We start from the raw sequence: 22,830 nt of genomic DNA, 5'->3' as shown, positions 1-22,830 counted from the left end.
TAAAAGATCAATCCCAGCAAAAAGGTAGTTCCACCTGAAAGAATAAAATATTTCTAGCTGAAAAATTCACAGTGGAAGCACAGTCAGGAGATAACCAACAGTCAGCTAGAAAATTCCTCTTCTTTTTGCAGAGCACTGAAACAAGACCTTTGGCACCAGTCTGTGATTGTCTTTGTCATGAGTTTTGCTTGGAGGGCTTTACATGTGGTCGAGTTACAAAATCAATTCCCTTTTATCAGTAGGTAAAAGACAGCAGTGCATTCCAGATTTGTTCTAGTAGTACTCTGTCTCATAAATAGAGGAAGTGACATGCAATTAAAGCATAAAAATAATGCACTGTATAAATCTCCAAATACTCATTTGGAAACTGGATATTTTAGGGTTTAGATGTATAGGTAGTTAGTGGCCTCAAAAGAAAACCTGTAATGCTGTCGGAAATATGAGTATTCTTAGTGTCATTTGAACTTCAACTTCCTCTGTATTTTTGTAAATATGTATGTCATCCATAAACCGTTCTTAATATCAAAGAAGAAAAGATAATAAGGAGAATTACATGTCACAGGATTATTATACTGTTGCCCTAACTTTCCCTTCCATTTGAAAGATTGAAATATGTAGCCAAAAAGATATTGCAGGAAGATTATTGGTAAGCTCGTAGCTGCCTAAAACCCAGAAATATCTCAGAATAATAATTTGTATCCCATTTATCCACATATTCAGAACAATCCTAAGATTGGAATAAGGCTGCTCTTTCAGAAAAGGAGGAGTTGTTTTTATTGATAGTGTTAGGTCACTCCATGTATTTTCTGTCATGCTACTCTTTCTGTCTCACTTCCTTCAGGAAAGATCTTTTAGTTCCAGTGTCAGTGCTGTGATAAACTTACAGAAAGCCGCTTCCAAGTCACATTCTTTAATTCACCTAGCTCAAGTCTTTCAAAATTTTTCTATATTCCAGCAGTAGAAATACAAGTCTGGTTTGTTGGCTTGTTAAGGAAGTGTGTTCTCAATTTTGCATACCTTTTCAAATGTAGAAGACTACTTTTAAATTTCAGCTTCTGAAGTTGGCAAAGAAAGACCAATCATCTTTTGCAACTGAGGAGCTTTCTTAAAGAAATCCTCGTGGCTTTGATTGATTTAAAAAAAAAAAAGTGAAATAAGCCACACAGATAAAAATAATAAATAGCTAATGACAGAGGTTTTGAAGATGAATTTTCCCCTTCCATAATGTAATCCATGTTTTCAAGATCTCATGGTACTAGATTTTGTCTCTAACTGCCAGTTAGCTATTTTCTTGCCCTTTCTCTGCAGATAGTATAAGTAAATTTTATTTATTTCTCATATTTTGTATTTTAAAAAATAAAATGTAATGTTAGGTGAATAAAAATATCAATTTATATAATACAAACTGATCTGAGAAGGTCACATGTTTCATCTAGATTAAAATTAACATTTTAAATACATAATGCTATTTTGTGCGTTTCCCCTGCCTTCCCTGTCCTACTGTTTTTTTAAATGTGGTGACACCAAACACTAGCATGGTGTTGTAATGGAATTGTGAACTACGTGTAATTATAAAGGGGGTTTATTTTGTGATGGCTGTACATTTTTCAGTCCAGAGGGTGCGCTTATTTATCCTTGTGTAAATGCAGTGTAAATCCATAGATGCACTAAGATAACCAAGATCGAAACTCATCCTTGAATGTTCTGTTTCCAAGGACGTTGTAGTAAGGGAGACCATATATAAAACTAGTAGTTCTGTTGCCTTTTTTGGCATCCTGTAAGGTTATTTGAAAACTTTTCCCAAAAGACACTTCTTCATTATAGTATGTTAAATACTAAGAAGCTTGCATGTTGAACCAGACACTTTAATCTCTTATTTCACTCTAGATCATACCACTATAATTTACCAACAAGTTTTAATAGTACTGACTCTTAACTTTGGAGGGCCAAATTCTCTTCTTAGCTATCTGGGTACAATATAGCAGAATTTGGCCCTCCAAAGGTGAAAGTCAGCGCTATTAAAACTTCTTTTCTCACATATAGCAGGTGGCTTCTTGTGCTGTTCTCAGTTTGCAAAAAACAGTTTTTCTAGTAGTATTAAACTTTCTGCTCTTCTCCCCATAATACATTTTGCTGTTTGTAGACTTTTTATTAAGTGTCAAAAAACATTCAGTAGTTTGTCATGTTGCTTAGTTGTTCTCTGTCAATGCTGTTATTATCTGTATGCTGTAATTACAAGCAAAGTGCAATGATGTCCTGTGAGATAGTTGAATTGCATAACAGCAATAGGGACACCAAGGCATCAGCCAACATGGAGACTTGCTCTGATATTTCTCTTTGAAATTAGATATCCTTAACTAGCTGTAATAATTTAAAAAATCTTAGTGTTAAAGCTTATAAGTTATTTGCTTAACAGGGTATAGTTGCCATTCATACAGACTGAATTTATGGTTGTTGGTAGTTAGGTGTGCCTGCAAATCTACTTGTTGATGAATACTTTCAATTACCTCGAAGCAAAAAGTCTGAATTCAAACTTTTGTTTACCTAGCCCGCATTTCAGAGCAAGTATTTACCAATAGCTTTACCAGCAGAGTAAAGTGTAAAGAGTTTCATATGGTCTTTTCCTTTTCTGACTTTGTGAATCTGGCACAATCTTCCTTAATCCATACATGTGTTGCAACAATTTTATGGGATATTAATCATGAAGTCGAAAAGCATCTGTGGCAGAGGAAGTGACCCTCAAAGCTAACCTCAATCCTTTAATCATTTCTCTTAAATATTTCTCTCAACTGATAGGGTTTTTTTGTTTGTTTGTTTTTTTAACATGTTAACAGCTCAGTGCTGGCCACAGTAAGCTGAAAAATGTATTTCCTTTAGTCAAGGGGAAAAATGGCAATTTTTGTAAAGGAGAGCATGGGTCCTTTTTTTCATTTACACAGTATCAACACAGTAAGATTATGTCAGTTTGAAATGATCTTTCAAGGTGTTGTGAGATTTTATGGAAATAACTCCGCACTTACTGAAGACAGTACGGCTCAAAATGAGAGAATAAAGGAGAATGATGAAGATAAGGTTGCTGGAAGAATTAATTACCAGTGGAATTTGGCCTTTGAATGGGTGTGGCTTTAGTATACCAGGTGGTGCTGAAGGCAGAGTATTTTTGCTAGGTGACCAAAGAGATAACAACAATTTATAGTGTTCTGTTGATAATAAGATCAAAGATCATTCCACAGGAAATTCATCATCAGTATTATTAGTTTCCTTTGTATAATCATATTTGAGTTTTGTTATTTTATTTTTCCATTTGAAATTATTTTAGTTATTTTTGTTATTTATTAAGTATCATTTTTTCCTTATTTCGTCTGATCCTTCTCATGGCTTAGTTCTTTCTTCTTTTTTTTCCTCATGTATGAGAGAACCAAGCTACCAGAAGAATATGATTGATAATGAAACTGGTTACATCCTGAATGCTCCTAAGTACTCAGAATGCAGGATTCTAGGCTTAGGTTTATTTTTCCAGTATAACTATTTTGGGGGGATGCGATTATTATTCCCCAAGTAGATTTACTAGTAAAAGAGTAACTGCAGAGGCAGTTATACCACTTCTCTAACAAATACAGACTGAAAATACTCTGATTAGTTAGTGTACTCAAAACTACATGGTTAACTATGGTTAACTAACAAAACTACATGGTTAATGGAGGCTATATCTGAGCAGCTTCCTCTAATGATATGGTCACTAAACACAGGTTTTAGATTTTAGTATAAAGTTTGAAGCTCCACAATGTTTATTGCATTGACTGACTTTATGGTTGTTTGTATAAAGTGTTTTTTCCTCCCTGTACCATAAGTTAATAATCTTTGGTGGACTGCTTTTCCTTACTCCCTGCTTGCAGTCATTAAAATGATTAATGACTACTCTGATCATCAAATTCAAGGTCTTTGTATCTGGATGTTGTTAAAATAGTTTAGGAAAGTGAGTCTTAAGTGTAAGGTGCACATATGAAATTATATTTTGTAATATTAGAATTGAGTAATTAAATTGCTTTGCTACTGATGAACCTTGTGACTGGTGCTATGAAATATCAGGCATAAGATTAAGTAAGTAACTTTTAACTCAGTATACAAAGTTTGCAGTCTGTCCTGGCAGCATATACCAAACTCATAAACACTGATAGTATTGTACCTCATTAAACATCTAATATGCTGATGCAGGCAAGCCCTTATGGACTAGGCTAGTTATCCCTTGTTTGATGCAGTCCTGACCTGGGTAGGACTCAGATATCTCAATTATTGATTACATTACTTTTCATGGAGTACCATTCAAAGGGCAAGACATTATTCAGCTGGGATTAGTGTTCCAAAAATGGTTCTTGAGAATTTCTTTTGAAATCCAGAGCATATACTTCAGCATCTGAAACAGGAAGTGCCTAAAGAAAAGAAGGTGATCTAGAAAACAAATGAAGAAGTCTGGATAAAGCATTTGATAAAGCATTTTGCCTCTTCAGCCTGAAGTTTAACTAGCTGCCTGTAAACTAGTGGGAATGTCCTGGTGGCCTGAACTACTGCAAGTGGAAAATGAAGGGGGAGAGGCACCTAAGCTCTGAAAGAGTGATTAGTTGACTGCAATCATGCTATACAGAACAGAAAGGGAAAGCTCTGATTTCAGCACAGTATACAACACTAGATATCCTTTTATTTATTTATCTTTTTAAAGCTAACTATTCATGGAGTGGTATAACTGGTTTTTGCAAAATACCCTGATCAGAAAATTCAAGTGTGAAGTGGAAAATCACATGCTGTTTCCTCTTTAATCCTCCAAAGGGATTTAAACTCCCTGGAAAAGTCTCTTAAGCATCAGGCTGTGCCAGGCAGAAGTGATCTTTGTTCTAGGTGAACAACTGTGCAGCAAAAACAACATTCAAGAGGCCAGAGAGAGCAAGCAAGCAAGAACACAACCCTCTAGCTAGTGGTTAGAGTATGCAGCTAAGAGCGTGGAAAGAAGAATCATAGCTCTGAACATTTTTTCCTGAAAAGTGGTATCACTTTTACATTTGTTGGTCCTTGGACAAAGAATAGATATAATTAGTTTTAAATGCTTTACTTGAGTGGAAGAGGTATTTACAACCCCTTAATGTGTTTTTAACTCATCACTAGTTTCTTTGGGACTATATATTTATAATCAATTTTTCAGCACTTCTCTTGAAAATTATTCGAGACAATTCTGTTGCTAGTTTTTAATGAGAACTATTAATGCTTTTAGGACAAGGAAGAGTTGAGGAATGAAAAGCAAGTTAAATAGCTAAGAAGTTGCTTTTAAGACCAGGTAAACCAAAGCTGTTCAGTTTCTTTGTGGTACGCTTTCTTTAGGACCATGATTGGTTGCGATTTTTTGTTGTTAACTCGGCAGCCTGCATTCATAGTGATGTACTAGATAGCACACTGCCAAGCTTACAATCATCTATACATGACTGGTAAGACATGAAAGTTATATTTTCTCAGCTGAAAAGCGAAAGTCTGATCTTAATTCCATCTGCTATTATTTTCATTAACCTATTCTTATTAACCTGTTTATTTCCATTGGATTTAAAGCCATGTCTTGATTGACCTAGAAGACAAGGTTTCATTATAGTTTGCTAAAAGCAGATCTGAATGACAACAATTAAGAATTTCTTTAGAAAGGAAATATAGGCATTTTTTGATGGTCACTGATTGTAAAGTTAGGCGTTTGTCATGATTAACTTGAAATCACTAGAATAAAGACTGAAAAAACTAGTTGTCTTTCTGTGGCAGCGATGAAACAATTAGAGATTATTGTGCTCATCAATCATTTTGTCCATTCTTTCAGAAAATGTTGAAATATTGGAAAGCTGTTCAAAACGTTATCATAAGAGATCTTCCTGACTGCAAGGCTTGAGAAGGTCTTTGTATTTAGTTATAAAAGAGAAGTCTAAAACATGACTATATTGCACTATTTAACAACTTTTATGGGGGGAAACTGCTGATTATAGTGGACTTCTCAGTCTATCAGTCAAAAGCAAGCTAAACTCCTCTGTCCAAGAGGAAAAGCTGCCTTGAACTGGATGTAATATGCTGTTTCTTAAATGAGGATAATTAGTAGGAAATTCTACCTACAGGTATGACAGCGTCTTTATCACCTGAAGAGCCATAATTGATCTTTGGTTTATAGAAAGTATGCTGCAGTTCATCCACTGTTTTAGACCTGTATTATGCCGTAGTCAAACTAGATTATCATTACAGTCATGTGTGAATTTAAAATCCATACTTATATAAATCAGTGTGAGAGTTTAAGTATTAAGACATTGTAAAGAAAACCCCAGATAATTATTTTCAACATTTCTTAGCAATTTGCCATTTTGGAGGTGGAACTGGGGGAGCGGGAGTTTAAATAATAAATAAAAAAAATTATAAACTGATCCAAGGCTTTAAACTGATGGAGTTGCACTAATGCAGCTTAGAGAAATCATTTCTGGTGCTGATGGTTATGGTTTGCATTCAACAAAGAAGACAAAAATCTCATCAACAAAACATGACTGTAAAACTGGGACCTCCCTCATCATATTTAATTGTAATGTCTGTATCTATTGAAGTTAGTGATAAAGATGTTGTAACTGCTTTCTATATTCATAAACCTTCAGTGCCAACACACTCAAAGATCAAAGAAACTGTGTTTATTTTCATACACTATAATTCAAGTAATGTTATGCTATATTCAAATCATGCCTATTAGTCCAAACTCATTGGAGGCAGCTAGTGGACTTGGCACATATTTTGGCCCTTTGGATCTTTAGTGATTGCAAGTTTGTTTTCTTTTCTATTAGAAGAAAAAAAGCCCCAGACACTTCATTATCCAAAGCTGAGTGTGCAGTTGGAAAGTCTGTGCAAGTCTGTGAACACGCAACAGCATACACACATACAAAAAACCTCTTCCCCCTGCAAAGATGACATTTTTTGTTATGCCATTTTTTTCATCACTGAGATCATCCATGCCATAAAGATGTCTAATAACATGGCACTAATATTAATAAAATATGTTAGTACTTATATAGTGTTTTACATTTTTTTTTAAGAGATTGTCATTTCAGCACTGAATGGGGAGTGTTGGTGATGTGCTATTTTTCAGATACAAAGAGTGAAATATAGAGGGTAATGTGATAGGCACTGAGATGAAAGCTTATATGGGACTAAAATAGATCCCTGCTAATGTCAGCTCTCGTGCTATTTTTTGTTTCAGATGTAAGATTTGTATTTATATTTACATAATTGAATGCTATAGTTGCATATTTTACTGTGTTTATGTTTTAATACTGTTTAAATACAAATCTGAAGTGAATTCTCTTTGGATGTGGATGTAACTATTTTGATTTCGCAGTCAACATCAAATAGACAGATATCCTATAGTGTAAACTCAAAGGGGGAAGGAAGGGAGAACAATAAATGTTCATTGTATTTGTTATATGATATTATGATTATTATTTATTTATTTATTTATTTTAAGATAGGGATGTTTACAGTTAGATTCAGTTTGTTATAGTACCTCTCCAGTTAATGAAGCAGAGCAGCTGTGGTTCATCCAAAGACTAAGTATTTAAGCTGCTATTATGAAAATATTACTGATGAGGTGAGTTTTGAAACATTACTGAATCATTTGTTCATCATTAGCTTTGAAATGTTTGTTATAAAGTTGTGTTTTCCCAAGGATGACTGACCTATCTTGCCACTTCGTTACAGTGTGCACTATAGTGTATTCCCAAGTGGAATAATAGTCAGTGATGCAAATTACTGAAGCTCACTGTTCTTGCTGGGCTGGGGGGCGGGTGTTGTGGTAAGCAGAGGTAGAAGAGAAACAGGAAAATATGACTGCAAAGCAATGCTCCCTGAGTCAGGTTTTTTCAGAAAATGAATGCTTTGTTACAGTGATGTGTTTCCCCCACGCTCATTTCTCTCGTTCAGCAGTGAACAGATTCTCTGCACCATGTAAAAATGATTTCAAAACTTTCCGTTACAAACTTCTTCAGAGATAAATTAAAATTCATCTTTTGTTTGTCACTTCTGTGCTCAGCTGTGTTAGTACATAGTCAGGTTGTCAAATTCTGAGACAAGTGGCAGAAGAGTAAATCATCTGCTGTAATGCTATATACCACTGTGAGTTAAAGGACAGCAGTTTAGCTTTCATCTTATGTTGCCTTCTGTGATGTGTTTAAAAATATTTTATTAGAACTGAGAATTCTCACTCTAGATGAGGGGGCACAGCAGCTGAGGCAGCTAGAGGTTTGCAATGGTTTCGACAGCGTAGGCAGCTGATTAGACAACAAAAAGTACAGGGAGTCTTTAGTTCAGAGTACTAGCTGGATGGGGACAGGGACAGCTTTGCTGGATGCTTGCAGGACAGGAGGAAAGGAATAGCTACACTCGGGAAAGGGGGCTGTTTATTGGCAGGGCAGGCGTTTGGTGTATGCGAAGGTGTGGTTATTCATTTATATGTGCAGAGGGAGGGGCAGGGTTAGCACATCCTTAAATGATTACAGAAAACAGGAAAGGGTACTAGATCTGAAAAGTTTGAGAAATTTTGTTCTCAGTAGGCAGAGCAGGATGTTAACTCCTGTCTCAGGGTGCTGACTTACATTTAGTCCAAAGATTCTCCCCAGCCTTCTTAGTGGGCAGTCACAAAAGCCACAGGGCTGGGGTCCATAGCAACACTGGACCTTACCGTGGCCTTAATTCAGAAAAGCTCTTTAACATCTAATGAAATCTGTCAGTGCAGCATTTAACATTCAGAATACTCCAAAACTTGAAAAAAGTTAAAAATCTTAGAATGATTGCCATAATCAAACCTTTTATAGTTTTAAACTGTAGTGGAGTAATCTTCAGTCAAGCTAAATTTTCACTTAGGAAAGTGGCTAGCAATAAAGGGTTAAGTACAAAGAATGTCATGCATGTGTATGTGATTCTAAATCCAGAAGTGTTACATTTCCTTTGTTGGCACTAGTTTCTGCTGAATTTACAGGATGTATATGGTGAAGACTAAACCCTTCTGTTAATAGTCTGAAGTGTTTTAACAGAACTGTGTGGCATGCTTGGTTAAAAAAGTTGGAAATGTTAGCAAATCAAAGTATATTTATTTTATCCATACTGATATTTATCTGTTTATCTGTTTCTGAGTTATATCAACCAATTCAATTAACAGAAATTATATAGGAAATCAGATTTTTGTTAACAAACTGTAGTAGGCAGTCCATGATGGAATTCTGTTTGGAATGCTTGCAGAAAAGGTGTATTTTTTTCCTAAATATTAGTTGGCATTTATTAACAGTGGTCCCAGGCTCTGTGGCAATCTCTGGGGGAAAAAATGGATGGGAAGCTGTTGAAAGGTGCTGTCTTTCTGCTCCCATATGTTAGCAGCTCTCCTCCTTGCTGCTGCCGCGAGAGATGAATTCTCATGTTGTGCTGAAGGTGCACACTGAATATTGAAAGTATATTCAGAGGAGTGCAAGCATAATGAGGCATGCTGGAATTATTTGCTCTGCTTTTTGCGATCCTCTCCATCCTCAACCAAGCTATTGAACTTCTAACTCCTTTAGTGGCTATGCTGAAATTTACTGCTCTTCCTTGCCTCTGTGGTGAGTCTCAGGGGGTTAATGCTTCATGGTGGCGCTTGTGCAGGCTCTCCTCAGAGGTACTCGACAGAAAGGCGCGTGTAGGAGAGCAGGTGCTTCCTGAAGTCACCTACAAGTCTCTCTGCTCCCTGGAAGCAGCTGAGACATCTGCTCTGCCCTTTGTTCCTTTCCACTTAACAGCTCCAGGCTGTTTCCCATAGAGGCAGTGAAAAGCAAAGGTGTGGCTTGGCCAGCCCCAGGCAGGAGGTGAGGAGAAAGCTTTCTTTAGAACATGTGACAATAAATATTTCCAGTTGTCATTGTTCACAGCTCTGTAATCTCTGTGGGAAGATGTAACCTTCAAGAAGTAAATGCAGAGTTGTCTCATCCTTTTTTTCCCCTCTTCCTAAATTCATAGTACTAATGCAACATTTTTTCCTTGGTTTTATGTTTTCATTCCTGCTTTCTTTGGGAATATAGGGCAATTAGTTTATACTATTTAAAATATATATCCTAATGATAACATACAAATAAAATCTTCAGTGTATTATGAAAGCGTAAAAAAAAGAAAGTTAGGAGAAGATGATTGAGCTTTATGTCTAGAATACTAGATGTATAGTGGACTTGATACAATGGCAAACAAAGTTGCTGGAAAAACAAGGGCAGATTTTACCATAATTGAAACAGCCACGATTTATAGTATCTATTTTTTGAAGAATAGTTATTTGAACACTTGACAGCTGTAATATTGCTATCTATAGGTTTTGTCCATATTATTTAGCAGAGGCTGTCCATTTTGTTGGTGTATGTGGACTACAACTCTATTGTGACAGAAGTATTGGGTAGTTATGTACAATTCTGTTTCTGTTGGTGTTTCTCTTTAAAGTGAAAATGAAATCTTTATTGATGTTGCTTTTCTTGCTTAGATGCTCTACTTTTATCAATGGTGAAACGAAAATTGAAGGCTTCTTTTTTGTTGCTGTAGCAGATCAAAAATTGATAAAATGGATTTGTATGCTGGATATAAGAGGTCTTATATTAATAAAGAAACAGCTTACACTATAGTTAGGAAAAAGAACGTGGAGTATGCGGCCTGGATTTTAATCTCTATATTGCCCTTAATCATGTAATTACTTCCCTATGTTTCAGTTTGGCAATTAAGGATCAAGAATGGTAGTGCTTACCTGTCACTGTAGAAAGCATGGGGCTAGTTGGGTAAAGAGCCTCATGACAGTGCAGGGCATTAGTCACGTTTCTGTTCTCCATATCTAGCATATGCTAGATTCCCACAATAGAGAATATGGGATGCTCTGGGCAGTAGTGGCTTGAGTCAGGCAGAGCTAGCACGGCCCCTGAGCTAACCAGTGTTTCTGTTCTGGGGAATGGATCCAAATGGTGGCGTTAGCTTGGTTTCTGTGCCACACAAAATCCATTGCGCTGCTTTCAGATACGAGTTGGCCTCACAAACACTATCGCTGTGTTCGCATGGCACTGAGCCTGAGCTGATAAATCCTGCTAGACCCAACCTGGCTTTTCATGGAGCAATCTCTCTTATCTTTGCATCCATAGCACAGTTAATCCACACTGTGGACAAGCCATTCAACAATAATTGAAAGTTGGCTGAGTTTGCTTTTCACAAAATGCAATAGCTAAAATTGTGAACCTACTACTAGGGGGAATTAATTTGGCTAAGATCCTTTTGCTGTAGATAGATTTCACTGTCTTTTTTTCACCTTGTGCTCTTTGACTTTCTTCATCTAGAGCAGAACTCATCATGCCTTCCTCATCTTCCATCAAATTTGTATCAAACTCTTACAACAAAATTAATATCTTCAAAAACTCTTCCTCGTTCTCTGCCATTGCCAACAGCAGCACTGTTTGACTCCTCATTGCCAAATCAAGCCAACACACACACACAAATTGCTGTTTCCCATCATTAATATATCTCTTCAATTCATCCTTTTTTCTGTTAATATCACAAAAAATACAAGCAGATGCTTCTCCTAAAGTGATTGGTAATTATTCAGATAGGATGTGTGAGCAACCTTCGAATAAGATGTATGAACACCCTTTGTAACTGAGTAAGGATATTATACAAATAAGACTTAATGTGATACAATTACATATATTACACCTGTCAGAAACATGAGACATGTGCAGATGAATTGGAAAATAGAACTGTGTCTGTTGTCTTAAAGGCTATAACAGTTTAGCTTTCAGATTGCAAAGAATATTTTCACAGCCCTCAAGGACTGGAAACACCACCTCCATCACCACCCCCGCTGCCTCGATGAAAGCTTAAGTTCTGCAAAAATAGTTGAGACCACCTAAGAAGAAATTGAGATTGGATATATCAGTGATTACTGGCTTAACCTAACCCTCATTCAAATTATTTTCTCGAAGGAACTGAATTATTCTTTTATGTTTACAGGTCTAATTACAACCACATCTAGAAAACTAGATCGAGAACAGCAGGGAGAACACATTTTGGAGGTAAATAATTCCTTTAGTTCTCTGAAATACTGTCACTGTAAGTTCATTATTCCTTTACTTTTACAGAGAGTGAGTTTATCATACTTGATTACCATATGAAGAATTTAGAGAACTGAATTTCAGAAGTAATTTGCTTCTGGGTTCATTACATTGCAATTCACAGAACTATCTGTCTTATAAAAACAGTGTTTGGGGACTTTTTCTTGAGAAAAGAATTAAGATACAGATAGAAGGCAATTCTTTGCTGTTTGGAAGAAAATCTTGGTTTAGGGATATAAAAATACAAAGGCATTATTACTAGAAGAGTGAAGGAGTGTGATTCAGTGTTTTTGCTCTCTAATTATTGGGATAGCTATTTCAGCCTGCCTTTTCCTGTGAAAAAGAAATGCACATTTTTTTTTCATGTTGTATTTATCCATCACGTAAGTAGATCAGTTGTAAAATATACATTATAGATTGGGAGTCCAAGAGCATGAAATTCTTGATATAATTCTTCTATGTTCTTCTAGCTACTTCTAACTGATCAGCTGGAATTTATGTAATAGCTATTCTTGTTTTGTGTAAAACAAGATAAAAGAACAACAATATAGACAACTGTAGGTGTACCAGTTAATACAGTGCTGTCAGGCAGTACAAAAGCTTTGTACTTCACCTGCAATGAAGACTTAATATTCACAGTGGTATCTGTGTTATACCTAAAACTCATCTGAAAACTTTATTGTCACTCTCCTCCTGAATGATAGATAAGGGACTGCAATGTACGTTGGCAAAACTAGCATAGTGAGGGCAGCCATTCTGGACTTACTCAAAATTTGCAAAATTTGTAGACAGATTTTCTGATAGGAATGCAAATGAAAGGCTGAATGAAGGCTTAGTGGTGAATGTATTCCTAGAATTCATAAACTATCCTTACGGGACTCAGGTGTACACATAGTCTTCCTGGCCCCTTTCTATCCCTTTGGTGTATTGTAAGCTGGATTAAATTGCAGCTGTTGGGCCAAATTTTTATCAGGATTTTCTTTTCTATATCAGCTTTGGAAAGACCTCTTTGCACTTCTGTAGCAATAGGGTGGAATATCCACAGCAGTGTGTTTCTAGTAGCAATAATAAAAAGAAAGTAAATTAATTGTCAAGCCTGGTTTAGTTAGACACATTGTTCATGAAGACTGCAGTGCTACCATCTTATTCCGTTTTAAATCTAAAACCTGTTTGTTTTGCAGTTTCCCAAAGCCCTTCATGTCAGTTATGAAACTCATTTCTGCGGACATTGCTGTGTATGTTGATTGTAAAATTGATACTTAATGCCTTTTACTCCTTTGCATATTGTGCTGGCTCTTGTCTGAGATTTACACAGTAAATAAAAAGAGCCATGGATCACTTTCTGACCCTGAAGGCACCTACCACAGTATGGCTCAAGCCCATACAGGTAAACGCTTTTATCCCTAGAACAGGGTAGCCATGGCCACGTTGCCTGTTGAGAATAGTGCCTGACTTGTGCGCATTCTCACACTGTTCCTTGGCGTTGTTTGGGAGAGCGCTATTTGTTCTCAGCCAAAACTGCTGCCAGAGATCATACTAACAGTGTATGGACAGTTGGGTGCTAACACCCATGTCTACATTCTTGATCCCTTTTGGTGTAATACTATGAACACAGCCCATAAGAGCAAAGCCCTGCCTTTTGATATTGCAGTCCAAATTAAAAATTAAGTAAACTGAGCAAATTTGACCTAAGTCATTATAGGATAATATGTACAGAAGGCACAAACACTTTCTTAAGGTTACAGTATCACACAATGTTAAATAAATGCATCTGTTTTCAACATTCTCTGTAAGAGACAGCAGGTTAAGCTAGGTCTTCCTCCGTTTTGAATTCCCCATGGTTATTAAAGTTTTAAATAAAAGTCTGCAAAGTAGGGAAAAATTCTTAACCATAGAGCAATAATGAAAGGCAGCCTGGCCCAAAGTAGCAGTTTCCCCATTTGTTAGTTTTATGTTGACACCTTTGAAAATAACTTGGGAAGAAACCCAGAAATGCACAAGAGCGGTGGCAATATTATAAGCAGCTTGAGCCAAGTGCTGTGCATCTGGCTACTTAACTGAGCATTGAAATGTTGACCAGATGGGTTGGTGGGTTTAATCCTTGTTGGTGATTAAAATTGACCCTTGATTGCACTTTTGCTTTCATAGTAATAATATGCACCATTCTCTCATAACGAACTTTTAACTATTTTCTGAGTGCCAATTGGATAGCTTTTTTTATACAGTCAGTTTAGTTTGTCTTCGTGTTATTCTCTCATATTCTGGTATTCTGATTGTTATAGTATCAAAAATGTCTTCAAAACTGACATCACTTTCAAATCAAATCAGATTTTCCTCAATTTTGCCATTTATTCTTTTGGGTCAAGGCAATGCAAATTTTATGTAAACAGACTAGTTCCCCTGTACCCCCTGGCATTTCCTGTTCTGGGATGTGCATGTGTGTTTGGGGGGGAAGGGGGTTGTTTGCTTCATGTTTGGTTTGGTTTTGGAGCTTTTTGTTTGTTTTTTAACCAAAATGTTTTAATTTCAGACTAACATAATTCTTATTTTCATTTTTTTGCTCACTACCCATATCAATAACATCAGATCAGCCCTAGAATTAGTACTGAAGGAGATTCCTTACTCTGCTATTGGCTTTTTAGTGAAACTCCTGACTATTGCTGGGAGAGCAGAGTTGGTTTTATTTTCCATTTCATTTAGGATATGGAAATAGATTGCTATGTGTGTTCTTTAAAAAGGCTATTTTTTAACCTTTTTTAAACAAGATAGTGATTTATGTCTTAGAATATATAGTTTTCTTTTAATGCATAGGCCTGTCAGATTCTAAAAGTTATATTCTTGCTTACCTCTTATAAATTGCATCTTTTGAGGTGTAAAATCAAACCATTAGATTTAAATGTTGCAAAGAAGCACTAGGTTGAAAGTGTGTTAAGATATCACTACAGTGAAGCTATTACCTGAGATACTGTACTTGTGTGCTGTTCCTGTACTCAAGAAGTTGATGTTTCAGTTACCATGCTGCAAAATAGTGAAAGAGATTTAATGTGCATCTGTTAACTCCTACATTCTGTGCCTCAAGCATCAAAATGTTAAGCCAATAGCTGTATAAATCGTTATAGTGGCTTTTCTAAAAATTCACAAAATAAGTGATTCTTTTTTTTTTTAGTCTAACACTGTAAGTAAATAAAGTTAGGGAAATACTGTACAGTTGTAAGAGTTGGAAGAAATTATTATTAAAAAACACACACACAGATTGGAAAGACCATATCAGAATTAACCTCCTTTATTATTATTATTAATTTTTAAATTTTTTTAATAAAAACAGGTAACAGTAACAGACAACGGTATTCCTGCAAAATCAACTATTGCACGGGTGATTGTGAAGGTTTTAGATGAGAATGACAATAAGCCTCAATTCTTGCAAAAGTTCTACAAAATCAGGCTTCCAGAGCGTGGTAAGCCAGAACGAGAGAGAACTGCTAGGAGAGAGCCAATCTATCGGGTTATTGCTGCAGATAAAGATGAAGGTCGCAATGCAGAGATATCTTACAGCATTGAAGATGGTGATGAACATGGCAAATTCTTTATTGAACCGAAAACTGGAGTGGTTTCATCAAAGAAATTTTCTGCAGCAAGGGAATATGATATCCTTTCAGTGAGTCAAAATCTCATATATCATGAATATGTGGAGTGCGCTTTTATCTGTATTCTCATCACTTCTTATTCAGTAGCTGGCAGATGAGTGGCTGTGGTATTGGAAGACAGCAGGCATCTGCAAATGCAGAAGTACTGTTTTGCTTGTGTTATTTAAAGGATAATTTCAGAGGATTGCATTGAGAAAGTGAATCAAGAAGCTGCTGTTGTTTTTCCAAAACTTAAAAGATAATGAACATGATGAGGGAACATAATCACAGATTCTGACTCTCTTTCAGGAAGGTAGCAAAATTAAAGTGAATTTATGGTAACAGAATGTATGCTACTATCAGGTGCTGCATGCTTTTACTCTGTTTGCCACTTTACGAGACACTTAACCTTTTTGGATATATCTCACACAAGCAAACATGTTTGGGGCTTCTTACTACTTTCCCGTTTATGTGACATAATGATTTATGTGATTCTGTAGCCTAAAGGATGTATCTGTTTCACAGATTAAAGCTGTAGATAATGGTCGCCCACAGAAATCATCAATTACACGGCTTCACATAGAATGGATTCCAAAGCCCATCCCACCTACAGAACCAATTTATTTTGAGGAAACGTTTTTTTCTTTTACGGTGATGGAAAGTGACCCAGTTGCTCACATGATTGGCGTAATAGCTGTTGAACCTCTTGGAACACCACTTTGGTTTGACATAACGGGTAAGGATGCCTTAAGGGCTTTTATTATTAGAAACAAATGCATGAAGGGGGAGATGCTGAAAGGCTCATTGTAACTTGGTTTCTTAGCTTCTCTTCTAAATAATATAAGGTTTTGACATTCTTTAGCTACAGATGGTTCCCCCCATTTAGAATTTTTTATTTCATTATAAATCAAAAGCATTTTAAAATTTTTATGAATGCCACAATTGAAGAAGAAAAATACATTGCAAAATACCTGGCTTTGTTACAGCTTTGGAATTGACTTATGAATATTGTGTCAGTGGAATTAAGATAAATCAAATCGATCTCAGGTTTTTGGATAGGGAAAGAAGTAAAATGCCAGTTTTCTGCAAAGGGAGATCGTATGCCCAAAGAGAGATTATAATGTTCACATTGATTTCTTGTCCTCTTGGCTGCTCCTTTCCCCACTATGCCTTGGTTCAGTACTAGGAGGAAAGAGTATAAAGTTTGTAACCGCAGCAAACTTCTTTGTATATGTATAATTACTGTTAAAGAGTGAGTGCCCCTAGCCTCTTCCGCTGAAAGAGAATTCTGGTCAGTAATGTGACTATACACAGATGCTGTAGTGGCAAAATGAATAAAACTTTTTAATTTTAGACTTAATCACTAGACTTCCAAGTACCAGGAATACAGAGTCTTCACTGTGTAGCTGATATTAAAAACAAATTCTGTCCTTTCTCACATCTTTCAAAATCAAGGATAACAGAGCCTTGTTTGAGGAAATGTTCCTATAGTGAACTGTTTCTAGACTTAAGATAGTGCTATCAGATTGGGATTTTCCATCACACACACAAGAGAGAAGAATCTTCTTCACCTTGGTTACTAGTGAAAATTTTAGCCATGATTGTGGTGTTGTTTTGAGTCGTTGTGAAGGAGATTTTTTTGAAATAACTTCTTACAGATTTAATGGTTTTTGAAGTTTGTTTCATTTGTACATGGTTTTTAAGGGACGCCACAAGAACAGCAGTAGTTTAAAAACAAAATTTGTAAAGCTGATATATGGAGCAGGAAGTGCTTGACTGTGTTCTCTGAAAGCTTTCAAGCAAATCCATGTGCACAGTATTACGTGAGAACAGACACAGATCTTATGTAAAAGCTTGCTTCCTGCCTGAGGAGCCTGTGATAGTTTTGACATGATTGCTAATGTATTAAATATTTATATAGAGTTATTTTATGATTTTTTTAATGTAACCTGCAAAAAGTAAGCTCCTGTCCAAAAGATTATAGTCAAATAAAAAGTTTTTGCCTTTAGACAAAGAGAGGGAATAGAGAGGTCTTAGGTCAGTGCATCTGTGTAGAGGGAGCAGAGGGTTTGAGATGCCTTCTTGAATTCTCATGGGGCAAAGCTATCTGCATTGGAACTATTTGCGAACTGGGACTGCCCTTTTACCATTTTGCCAAACATACATGCACACATACATGGAAATAAAGAAGACAGAAAATATAAAAATTGCTTAAGGAAGCAGAGACGGAATATGAAGAGAAGTTTCTGTCTGCTCTGGTTCAACCAGGGTCATCCAGTCAACAATCAGAAATATCTGTAGACCAAAAAGAGGCCACTAAAGGCACGATTAAGAAAAGTATAGTGTCAGTAAAACATGAGTGGTTCACAGAGATGAAGAAGATGAAATAGAAGAGGCCTCAGATATCATTAATGACTTCAGTCCCGACAGTTTCCACAGGGTAAATCAATGGCATTTTGGGGGGTCTCCAGTTTGGCAGAATTCATTGACAAGATTGGGGATGTACTTTCTATTGTTTCTTTTATTTTTTTTTCAACTACTGTGTACTGTGAATAGTGTGTTATTATTCTGATAATGGGTTTGTTTTGATTTTTCTTCTCCTAAGCATGCAGTTTGGACAGGTTGAACACTTATTTTTATTGTATGCTTAATGCAGAAAATAGACTATCTATTCCTGCTATTTTTAAAAGACATATATAGAAAACTCCTAAGGGGATTTTTTTTTTATGTGGAGGGACAGCAGGACTTATCCACAGGCTGTAAAAGCAAACATTTTATTTTAACTGTTTTCTTAACAAAAGTGTTTTGGAAAGTTTGGTATGTGATCATGTTATCAAGTTATCAGCTGCTCTTAAAGGTGATCTTTTTACTGTCCTCTTTTACTGTTTCTAATAGCATGAAATAATTTGATTGACAGCTTTCCTTTGTGTTCTGTGCTTGCTTTCCATGCTTTCTTTCTTTTTGGCTGAGCCAGGAGACAAGCTTGCTAGTGAAGTATTTTACATCTTTCAGATGACTTGTGACCTGAACTGTACAGCAGAAGGTATCTGCTGAGATCACATAATTTATTACCAGATTATGAGATCTGAAATGAAAGCGTACATTTATAAAAATATTTATTTTATTAACTCTTCGGAAATCAAAGTGCTCACAGTTGCATTTGTGACAGGTTTGTTTTTGTTTTGTTTTGTCATCATTACATTTACACAGCATCAATTTAGAGCTTCCAGTTTTGGCTTTTGACCAAAACTGTTGCTATTATACTTTCAGTGCACCTGATGCAGACATTTGGGTTGGGTGCTGCTTCAGCAGATTGCCAGATATCACTGCTACTAGAAAAATAAGATAAGGCCTTTGCAATTTCTTTACTCTAAAATAAATGAATAAATCAGTCAGTCAGTGAGCTTGTCCTTAGGCCAGGGAAACCGATTGAACAGGTTCATGCCCGTTGATCCTGCTGTTCCCTTACAATGGAGATGACTTCATTGAGACATTAAATTCTAGACATTAAGTTCATTCCTAGCTATCTGAGAAAACAATATCACATATCAACTATAAAAGAAAAGACAGAGACTCACTTTCTGAAGCTGACATCTTGCACGAAACCAAATTAAAAAATTTCACATGCACCTGCTCAAAACAAAGCTGCTGCATTTCATGCTGTTCATTTTATATCCATGTGTGTGATTCAGACTGCTTCTAGGCCAATAAGAGAAACTGGCTTTCAGTGAAACTAGAAGAATTTCAGTATCCTTATTATTAACTGTTTCTAAATATCTTAAATCCAGTGAAGCAGAATCCAGCCCGTCTTTCCTAGATTGGTATGTCTGTTATGCAGTGGAACCTTCTAAAGGTGCAGTCCTTTTATGTTGGAATGGGGGCCCATTCCAGTGTTTGCTGCTCTTTCTTAGATTAAATATAAATTTGGAACCATTGGAACTTCACCCTCTCACTTCTGGCCATGGCTTTTCATAAAAAGCATTTAATGATTTACAAAACATAGCATGTAATAACTCTTTAAAAGTAAATAAATAAAGCACTTGTGACACCCGAATGGTATCCCTTTAAAATATAATTAGAAAAACATATGCACATAATTAGAGGAAATTGCTTTGCTATATCTAGCACTGGCTTGACCAAAACAAAAATTTACTCCTCCATTTTAAGTAGTTTATTGGAAAGTCTAAAGCAATTGTAGTTAATGGCCATATTTATCATTGTTTGAGCTTAATGGACATTGTATTCTCATGACAATCTGTTCAGAGTGGCACAGAGATGATGATGATCAACTAAATGTTTAAAAGACTTAAGTGTAGCTATTGATCTACATGGTTTAACTATATTTCAAAGGGTAATTTGAAAGTTTTGCAAGGGAAGTAAGTTAACTTGCTTCAGAAAAGGAGCTTGAGCATATTTAAAGCATTTAAGCTTTTAATGCTCATCTAAGTCCTACTTATCTCAGTAGGAGTTAGACAATGAGTTCTTTTTAGGTACTCAGCATTGACACAAGCATCCTTTGGCATCACTGTAGCTTTTTCAACCTTATCTCTATTCATATATGAGTGTATTAATTTTTTCTCTGACCCAAAGAGGTATAAATTTGACAGCCCTTCTGATTTGAGTTTTTTATTTATTCTGAGACAAAGGACCTTTTACAATATTTAGCCTGACTTTCTGCACAAAATAAGCTATCATATTTCACCTGGTAATTCTCTATTTCCTGCTATTTGGAATCCTTAAATTCTGATTAAAAAATTGAGACTCTTGCCTCAGAATCTACCTATGAACTTTCCATGAGCCAGACAAATCAGCTCTATCCAAAACTACTCTAATTTAAATACCTGTAATAGCAGCATACCATGTCACCAGAAAAACAAAGCGTTTAAAATGTGTCTGTATAGTTCCACCTTCATTAAGCATCTGAAGAAGAACATGAACATACATGGAACAGTACAGCAGTGTTGTGTTTTATGAACTTCTCCTCCTCCCAATTTCTTGAACAAGGTGGCAACTATGACAGTCGATTTGATGTGGACAAGGGCACTGGGACCATCATTGTTGCTAGACCTCTTGATGCAGAGCAGAAATCAAATTACAACTTGACGGTAGAGGCAACAGATGGAACCAGATCTATCAGCACTCAGGTAATGGAATTTCTATGAAGAGTTTATAGAAGGAGGAATTTGTAGCTGCATGATTTTTTTTCTTGTTTTCCTTTTATAATTTTTTTCATCCTGCACAGTGAACCTGGTTTATATAAATTAGGGACTATGTCTAAAATAGAAGTGGATTCTGATATTCATTGAGCCATAGTGCTTGGCAGTCCAGGTGGAAGGCTGTGTGTTAGTATAAAAACATAGTCTGAATCAATGGCTTTCAATTTGTATCATGTTCCTACATTAGCTGAGTAAATGAAAGGAGAAACTGAGCCCTTGCTTGCATGATTTACTCATGAGAAAAGGATATATACTCTTTATCTGAATTACCCCTCTTTATCTTACTCCCCTCAAATCACTAAATAATGTGATTACTTAGCTGGGCATTTAGAAGACCATTATAAATCATTTTAAGATCTGTGGATGGCAAACTGTACAATGTCCAAATACAGTTTTATGAAACTGAGTTACTCCTCCTGCATGGCATGCATATGGAAACAAGTTCTAGATGATAACATCTCAGCGTGCATTCTCCTGAGTAGTTTCTTTTACCTTCAAGGAAGGTCCAGATTGCCACTTATTGGACAGTCTTTCGTAATCTGTGACGAGCCAGATTTCTCCAGATTACCTCCCTGCTGAGGTTCCATGGTGGTGGCAACTTCTTTGCATTTGGGCTAATACGAAGTTCACTTTAAGGCAGCAGCCTTTTGTGACATTACTAGAAGTAACCCGTAATAAGGCAGGCTGGGATGTATCTCTCTCCTGTTTTTCACATCTAGTTTCTCTCCCCAGCCCAGAACCTGAATGTATTTGGAAGTAAGGTTTAGCTGAGGTTGGTGTGAATGAAGCCATGAGCACAGTGGAGCTCCCCTCCTCTTCTATGTGGAAAGGAGAGGAATTATTTACTGAATGAAGACTGTTTGATTGGGATAGTGATGCATGTGTGTTACCTATCATTGAGCTACCCCTTAGTTATGAAACTCACAGAGCAAATAGTGTCTTTCTGCTGTCTGCTACGTACATAGAAATGCCCAGCTGTAGTGAAAATACTGAGTGGATTCATTTCTTGCAATCCCAGAATGCTGGATAGAAGGCATGACATAGTGTGAAAAGACTATAAAAATCCCAGATCCAACCAAAAGAGTGTTTCCTTTGCCAGGAAAAGTCAGAAAGACAGCAAGAGGCTTGTCTTCAAGAATGCCATCAAAAACCTCACCATGTTGGGTGTTTTGGGCAATTTGGGGATTGGTAAAAGATGAATTTGTGGTCTCGATGACGGCAGATGTTCTATCCAGTGCTGCTGCTTATATATAGTTGAATTTATGCAGGCCTTTTGAACTGTCAGAGTTGAACCATGATTTGTTTTGTCTTCTGGAACAACCAAGAATTGGAAAGTCACAAAAATACTTTAGTCCTCACCCCTTCTCTTCTCCTGGTTTGTGTGATTCATTAACTTCTCAGAAGTGCACAGTGTAGCTTTTGTCCAATTTGTTTAAATGAACTTGTTATTTTAGCATTTTGCAAAGTCGGGTGAACATTATAAACACTTACCGCAACAATCTCCTGCAGCAAAATTGGGACAGTAGTCTCAGACTTATCTTCTTTTATTTCTATGATTGCATTTTATATGATTTGCTTTTGGTTCTCTCCTTTTCCCTCAGCAAGAGTTGGCAGGAATAGAGATTGTGGTTTCTGTTACAGGAGAGCACAAGGACTTCATTTTCATTATCTTCCTTTTTCCCCTGCTTCTGGGATAAGCACAAGTTACGCTGTTGCTCTTTGAGTCTCACCACTTTTAATTCCCCTAAAGTTGAAGGTGTTGTTTATGCCTACTAGTGTGTAAATTTCATTACTCACAGCTGAAATAATGATGATGAAAATTTGAATGCTGATGATGTGTTG

At 36.3% G+C, this 22,830-nt stretch overlaps 1 protein-coding gene across 4 annotated transcripts in view; it reads left to right on the top strand.

The window, feature by feature from the left end:
• Nucleotides 1-22,830, top strand: part of FAT1 (FAT atypical cadherin 1) — a 112,261-nt gene that overhangs the window by 48,815 nt on the left and 40,616 nt on the right. For all 4 annotated transcript variants that reach the window (XM_067297995.1, XM_067297994.1, XM_013942103.2 and 1 more), the window contains exons 4-7: nucleotides 12,049-12,110; nucleotides 15,475-15,804; nucleotides 16,298-16,508; nucleotides 20,777-20,916. In XM_067297995.1, coding sequence (XP_067154096.1) covers nucleotides 12,049-12,110; nucleotides 15,475-15,804; nucleotides 16,298-16,508; nucleotides 20,777-20,916 — 743 coding nt within the window. The remainder of the gene's footprint in view (nucleotides 1-12,048; nucleotides 12,111-15,474; nucleotides 15,805-16,297; nucleotides 16,509-20,776; nucleotides 20,917-22,830) is intronic.

This window comes from Apteryx mantelli, chromosome 5 (genome assembly GCF_036417845.1).
Source record: "Apteryx mantelli isolate bAptMan1 chromosome 5, bAptMan1.hap1, whole genome shotgun sequence".
NCBI lineage: Eukaryota > Metazoa > Chordata > Aves > Apterygiformes > Apterygidae > Apteryx > Apteryx mantelli.
Note: the sequence above shows the minus strand (reverse complement) of the source record. Positions and strands in the feature narration are given on the sequence as shown.